The sequence below is a fragment of the Cibotium barometz genome, chromosome 65 (genome assembly GCF_041138505.1).
Source record: "Cibotium barometz isolate CiBa-2024 chromosome 65, ASM4113850v1, whole genome shotgun sequence".
Lineage (NCBI taxonomy): Eukaryota > Viridiplantae > Streptophyta > Polypodiopsida > Cyatheales > Cibotiaceae > Cibotium > Cibotium barometz.
In genome coordinates, this window is record NC_141110.1 from 19,237,429 (window position 1) to 19,245,221 (window position 7,793).

A 7,793-nucleotide genomic window follows, 5' to 3' on the forward strand; every position below is an offset into this window, starting at 1 on the left:
CATTTGATTGGTCGGATTTGCCTATGATGATAGTGAGCATAGGACTCCTAGCGACAGCTAGGTTATGTTTAGTACAGGTATTAATCCCGTTTTCCCTATACTTTAGAGCTTGAAGGTACAAATCTAACCCTAGGAAAGGACCGACCTACTATATAGCCATTGCACTATCGTGCATTGATAGATGTTATCGTACAAGAGGTCGATACCTCGCACTAGAGGGTCTTATAAGTGTTTTTCTGGTTTGAACATGTTCCTGATGTGTGCATTCTCTAAGGTTATCCATGATGAGAGTGCTGAGATACCTTATAGAAAACGAAAGTAAAGTATTTTACATATCCCCTAAGTACGACAAATTACCCAATCTTGAAGCGGATAGGTAATATGATGTGACTAACTACGACAATTGTCTTCGTGATTTCAAGTTGTCCCACTCCGCTGCGAGTTGGACTGAGGAGTCATTTGTGTTTCTCACAACCTAGACTAGGGTGTAAATTAGAATTGTCCCACAAGCTATAGCTATTCAATCCACTCCTAGCCTTACACCTTGTGCAAACCTACAGTTAGGTGGTGAGCGAACTTGCATGACCCCTAATTTGAAACTAATCATATTTGTCCAGTGTTGAGGAGATCTAGGGACTTAACCAGCAACCACCCTAAGCATAACGCAGTGTTGAGACTAACTAGGTAGTCTTTTGTAGTAAAAACTAGCACATATGGTTTCAAGAATGTTATCCGTCTCGAATGTCAACCACCACCAAACTCCAAGTGTGTGGAGGACAATCGCTTTTCAACAAATTATGGACATACTAATGTATCTAAATGATTTCAATAGATTGCAGATATGTCAAACTAAATGATAGAATCCATCAGAGCATGTACATCCAGATCAATAACAGAGAAAAGAGGTTGGCAGGGCACTCACCAGGTTTATCCAAATTCGGAGGCCTCACCACCACATGCATGGTAATGACTCCTCCAGGAAGCTCACCAACAGGCACTCTGGACTCGGCCAGAGTCTTGTTATTCTCTAAAATCTTACCCGCATTTATCAGCTTCATGTCACTTATTGTCCTTGGACCATTTCCCTTCTCTGGAAAAACCAACACTTTTTAAGCACAAGAACCAAGTTAACCTGTAACTTGACAGCAAAAAAAATTTCATGCCTGGTGCACACTGCATAAAACAAATATTACTACAAAGCAAATCATTGTGGCTCCATCAAAAAGAGATAATGCGCTTGGAGATACTTAGTTCTTGTGATCTTTTTATCCTAAGCATGCAATCAAAAACAGGTGCTCAAACCTGCGTCCATGCATTCTATGCTAAAATCTGCCCAAACCTGGTGTCCATCTTTTGCCCCTTTTATTGCAGCCTGTGGGCCTTTGCCTATAGGCACTGAAATCTCCCCTTTTAGGCATTCACCTACTTCTAGTGCATCCCTACCTGTAACTTTCTGGACCCAGTAGACATAAACCATGATTCGTGTATGTTTTGATTATACTTAATAAAAGTTTCTTTCCTCTGAGGGCAAAACATCTCATGCCTAGAGAGTCACTCTCTTAGCTAGCCAAACTAAACTAAGTGTCTCATAACCAATCACAGCCACTACATGAAGCCTTACAAGGACACTCAGCATTAGAACCCTCAATGCACAAGATCACAAAATTTCCAAGTTTACAATGGGCCTATTAGGTTTTGAAATTATCTCAAAAGCAAATCTCTCACCCACCATTGAAAATATTTAATCTTCTCCTTCCAACATGAACATTCCCATTAGTCTCATCATTCACACTTTTCACTCTTGAAAACTAATTACTCGGATAATTCACCCTTACATACAATTTGCCTTAAGTAGGCTTGGCAATAGACCTCGATAAATTTCAAAAACCTAACAATCCTCTCATAATGTGAGATAGTCGTATATCCAAAACTCACTTAGACCTAGAACGAAACTTTGCAATGTCTAAGGTCTAGCCCCCTCCTCAAAAACAGTGCAACTTTACATGGAATGACACTTCCATGCAACTATGCCATACAGGGTACCACCCATAATCTAGCATGGCCATCATAACCGCATAATCTCAATAAATTCCCCATGATACTTGCACATGTACATCTGCATTCTCGCATATGAGCATTGATCCAGATATCTGAACTCCAAAAGTGTCCTTTATGTGGATTAACTAAAACAATCCAAAGCTATAAGAGATAGGACAAGGACTTTGCTTCCACATCGGCACTCCTCTTTGCCATCAATAAAAACTTTAAGACCCATTGTTACTGTTTGACAATCCTACAAAATTTCATAACAATGATAATCAAAATCAATAAAAATGGCATTCCCTCCTGAGGGCTCAGTCAACTCTATTAGATGATTCCCACGGCAATGCCTAACACTTAACTTTCCCCTCGGAGATGTATACCCTGCAACCAATGACTTCTGCATGTTGTCTAATAAGCTCGATCCAATGGTTGTTCATTGCCAACGGAAAAAGACAATACGCATGCCTTGCACATGAGCACAAATGCACTGTTTGCATCAAGCATTCATTAAACACAATGTCACCCCAGACCCATTTTTCAATAATGGTCGTTCGTAGCCTCCCCTCTAGTAGCTGACTAATAATGTTTTCAAGCATTCTTCAATAAGCCACTTTGTTTGACAAGCAATACATATGTTCATATCATGATAAAAACACAACTATTAAGCATATTGATATGGTATACCCCAGCAACCATAGACACGCATCAATACATGTCAGTAAGTCCATATAAACATCCCTGGTGCTCAAACATCCAACTCCATGCAACCCACTTAAAACATGATACATAGAAGAATTTTTTGTTTCACCTTTCGGCCATTGTGCAAGAATGCTCTCTTTCAAAGTGGCAACCGTTGTTGCAGGTACATACTTGTTAGGTCCAATATCCGTACCATCATACAGGCGAAACTTGAGCTCTAATAGCTCTTCTCCTGCCATCGTGAAAACCAGAGTGTATACTTATTTGTCACCTTTGAACTGTGATGCCTACTCTGTTTACCACCTTCGAGAATGCCACTTTGATAATAAAAATTTGCAATTGGCTATTGAAAGCTTCAAAGTGAGAGTGATCATGCACTTTAAAAACACCAATACAAACTGCCTGATCCTTGAGTTGACGCAGTGTCCTGTCCTCTGTGCTTGACTTCCATTTACAGCTTAATCAGTCTCCACATCAAAAACTGTCTCTTTGAAAAGGGCCAAAAGCAACCAACCTATCATAGTAGCAATGGTAAATGCATGGGCCACCTCCACCTTTAAGTATTGTCCAGGTTGCAAAATCTTACAAATCTGATTGGCCAAAAATCAAGGCCTACTTTTGTACAATCTGATCTGTGAACCACACAATCAAGATGTGAGACAATATATCTGGACATGAAAGGAAAATGTAAAGCATATACTAAGGGTCTTTATGGACCACTTTTCCACACGCAATCTACAGGAGGCGTGGATAATGTTGCACATGCAAACTATGCATATGCCCGCCCATCTTCAGATCAACTCAGACAAGATGACAGGTAGCATGGTGTATAAACAGAACCCTAGCATACACTAACCGAACCCTGATGTAACAGCACACGTAGACATAAAAGGAACACACAAAGCATGCCCTTACAACCTCAGAACACTCAAGACAGACTGCCAAACTTCAATATGACAGCATAGCTGGACATGAGAGAAATGCAGGAGCATACATTTGGAAGCATGCATGAACTCACACTCTACACCCTGATGGAGCAGGGTAACTGGATGGTCAAAACATACACATGAAAATCCTAGCATGTAAAAACATACTGCTATACCCTAATGTAACAGCATACATGAAGTATGGACACGAAAGGATTACATAAAAACCCTAACATGCATGAGAACATACTGCTGTACCCTACTGTTACAGCATAGGTACAGACTCAGAAAACACTAGCCACATACGCTGGCGTAACAGCATAGATGGACAACCCTGGTCATGCTTAAAACACCTAGCATGCCATGAAAACAAAATGTTATGCCCTGTTGTATCAGAACAACGGGACTAAAAAGAAGGCGGAAATGCAAATAGAAGAAACCCTAGCACACATGAGAACATAGTGCTTAACCCTAACCCTAGCAAACATGAGTACATACTGATTGAAAATTACAATAGCAAAACCTAGCACACATGGAAAACCCTACATGGACTTGAATGCAGGATTTACTGACGAATACAAAAAACAAAAGCATCAACAAAATCAAGGGCGAAATCGGTCATATACCCGAGAATCCAAAAGCAGAACGTGTAGATCGGTAATCGAACAACCGTAGAAATGCAGCGATTCTCTGTTCGCGTGGAAGACGTAGAAGTCGGGCGATGCGAATGGATGGAAAGACCAGACAAGGAGAAGATGAAGATGAAGATGACGATGACAACGACGATTACGAAGATGTAATAATGACTAATGCAGGTGATGGAGGTTGAGTTCTTACCCATTTAGTAGAATTCTCGCACATAGGTGGTTGCAAACCATTTTTTTATGAGGGGCTTTTTTTTCAAAAGGAGACACACACACTCTTTGACCCTCTGTGGAGTGAGGGGGAGGGGTGGGCCATAATCGAACCCGCGTCCTAAGAGGAGATGAATACCGCCTTAACCACCCGGTTGTTGTCCTCACCCCTTCTTTCCCGATCCCTTCAATGAAACTGATCAATACATTGTCCCTCACCTAGCATACCACCTCAAATTTGTTACAACCTATACTTACATGTGAAGTTGGTGTTCCTCCTCCAACAATCCTTAAGTCCCCTAATTACTAATCGTGTGAAGCCACCTCACAATGTGGTTGGTGTTGAAGGACACTCCACGACTCCCTATACCCTTCCTCGTGGTCTTAAGTATCTCCCCTATAAAGGAGAAAGTTGAATGCCTACCTCCCACCTCGTCTAGCCCATCATTACTAATCGTGTGAAGCCACCTCACAATGTGGTTGGTGTTGAAGGACACTCCACGACTCCCTATACCCTTCCTCGTGGTCTTAAGTATCTCCCCTATAAAGGAGAAAGTTGAATGCCTACCTCCCACCTCGTCTAGCCCATCATGCCTTCCAAATAAAATTAGAAATCAAGTAGCCACACACTCTACATTGTCCACCCTCCAATGGTATGGTTTGCCTTTGAATGGTTCCATTGAATCAGTTATGTGATTTTTGGTTATTTTTGTAATCAAGGTTACCTCGCTCGAGACCCCACCCCCTTGTCCTTCTCCTTTCCCTTTAACAACATTCCTTTGTGACTAAGTTAGTCAATCCTTTTATTCAAAGGGCTTGTTGGAAACAAGAAAAACTCTCTATTTGAGAGATGCCATTGAAATGATTAAAGAAAAAATACAAGAAACAATTAAAATAAAACAAGAAAAACTCTCTATTAAGGGATGCCATTGAAACAATTAAAAATACAAGAAATGAAATCCATGGTTGCCAAATTTAAAAGTTTTGTAATTAGAAGCTTTAGAGGTGGCATCTTTTGTATGCTGCTAAAAATAGAAACTAGTTCCATCCAGGATCGTTTGATAAAAATCCAAAAACGAGAGAAGCTATTCTAAAAAATAGTTTGATAGATACTTATCCCACAAATATTCTATTTATTGGTAGTAATGTATCAAAGATACACTAAAAATGTGCAATATGCTTAACATGTGTACATCGTATGCATGCACATGCAGGTGCACACACACAGTTGTGATTGCATAGTTGCATGCTTTTCTTTTTAACATATATAATCTATCACTAGAATACATATAGATCCTTTAAAAAGGAGAAGAAGCATGTGGCACCTCTCTCTCTCTCTCTCTCTCTCTCTCTCTCTCTCTCTCGGAGCTATGTAGACTAATATTCTAAATAGTACCAATTAGAAAGTGGGGAATCTAGCATTGAGTTCTATACTTTGTACAAAAGGTGTGTCACTAATCATCCAACTACTTGGGAGTCTATTTAAATCTTCCGTTCCGTTGATTCACATTCAAGTGAGAAGATGCATAAGCAAAGGCAATGAGCATTACCAGGTGTTGTTGTTCCTTCCATCTTGGATGAAAGAAGAACCACACTCCATCCACTTTGTAATTGTTGGATGAGGGAGTAGATGCTCTACACACACACACAAACACACACACACATAGACAGACACAATCATATCAAGCACACAGTGCAAGAGAGAGACCAGTAGCGATAGTTGGAAGTACTCGATAGAATGATCATGAATGTGTGGAGTACAAAGTACTAGTAGCCCTAGCCCTAGGGCTAACGTGGCTAACACACTAGCGAGAGTGTTCACAGAGAGAAAAACCCCTCCCAACACAGGGTAAAAAGTGTTGTGGCTAACAAACCCCCCTAAAGTGAATGGTGTGCACGTGTACAGGGTGTAGCAGACTACCCTAGTAGAGGTAATAAGCTCAAAGCCTTGTGGAAAGCCTCAAACTTTTTCCTGGAAAGGGACTTGGTAAACCCATATGCCACATTGGCCTGTGTAGGCACATAAGTCAAGGCAATCTCTCCTACATGGAGCCTTTCCCTGATATAATGATAATTCACCTCAATGTGTTGTCTCCGTGCATGAAGAACCGAATTTCGTACGGTGAAAATGGTGGTAGAAGATAGTTGTCTAGTACCAAGAACTGCCAATAGACAGCGGAGCCATATACACTCCATAGTAGTTGTGAATGCTGCCCTATACTTAGTCTCACAACTAGAAGTGGCCATTGTTAAAACTGCTTCTTTTTGCTGATTCATGAAATGCATAAACTGCCAATAAGGAAACAGTTACTGCTGGTTGACACCCAAGTGTCATAACATTCTGCCAAGTCACTATCAATGTAGGCGCACAAGCATAAAGAAGACGCATTGTTGTAAAACAATGCAAAGTCTTGAGTGCCTTGAAGGTAACGAAAGACACGCTTCACTGCTTTGTTGCCAATGCTGAGTGTCGGGGCAATGCATAAATCTACTCAACTGTGACACTACATACTGAAAATTAAGACAGGTAGTGCATAGATACATAAGGCATCCGACAACTCGCTAAGAAGTGGCAACATTAAAAGCTGCTCTGAGATAGCATGATGCCCCCCTCAATTGGTATAAATTGGATACCCAAATAGTAATGCAAAAGTCCTATATCTGTAGCAACAAATGCATGTAATTCATCGATGAACTCTGAAATTTGCCCCTCATCGGGGCTAGTCAAGAGCAAATCATCCCAATTATTATCCTCCAATTCATTAAAGGGAGAAAGTGGCTCCTTATTTAATGTGGAAGCAACAAGGCTGGAATCAACAAAATGAGATGCATGTCAAGAGGCAGCACGTTTCTAACCAGACATAAGTGTAGGCTGCTTGCTATTGTCAGTGGATAACTCTCTGTGAGTCACAAGTGGATAACTCTCTATGAGTCACAAGTGGTTGCATCCTCTTCAATTAATGCATCACCCATGGTATCTTGATCAAAGTGTAAGTGATCTAGAGCAATATGGGAAAGTTGGGTTGCTGAATTGATTGATTATTAGCAGCAGTAGAAGGTTGATTTGGAGCCAGAGGAGGCTCAATTGATTCAGCACCGGTACCGCATATCTTACAAGACCTTTTCTTCAAGTACAAGCTTTCAACAAATTTTACAATTTCTTTAAATAAGTTAACTACAAGTTAATACATCAACCCTAGAAGAAGAAGAATTGAACGAAAAACTTAAACGAAATAATATTTATCAACATAAGACGAAAGCATTGGGTCCA

General features: G+C 40.5%; 1 protein-coding gene across 8 annotated transcripts in view; it reads right to left on the reverse strand.

The window, feature by feature from the left end:
- Positions 1 to 4,680, reverse strand: part of LOC147603011 (membrane-anchored ubiquitin-fold protein 3-like) — a 46,351-nt gene extending 41,671 nt beyond the window's left edge. For 5 of the 8 annotated variants that reach the window (XR_015265688.1, XR_015265686.1, XR_015265687.1 and 2 more), the window contains exons 1-3: positions 4,295 to 4,499; positions 2,852 to 3,374; positions 923 to 1,090 (exon numbers count right to left, since the gene is read on the reverse strand). Coding sequence is in view for 4 of the 8 variants with exons in the window: in XM_086797153.1 (XP_086653279.1) it covers positions 923 to 1,090; positions 2,852 to 2,981 (298 nt within the window). In the remaining 4 variants the exon portion in view is untranslated. The other 3 variants (XM_086797151.1, XM_086797149.1, XM_086797150.1) reach the window with 3 other exon arrangements.
- Positions 4,681 to 7,793: the final 3,113 nt, after the last annotated feature.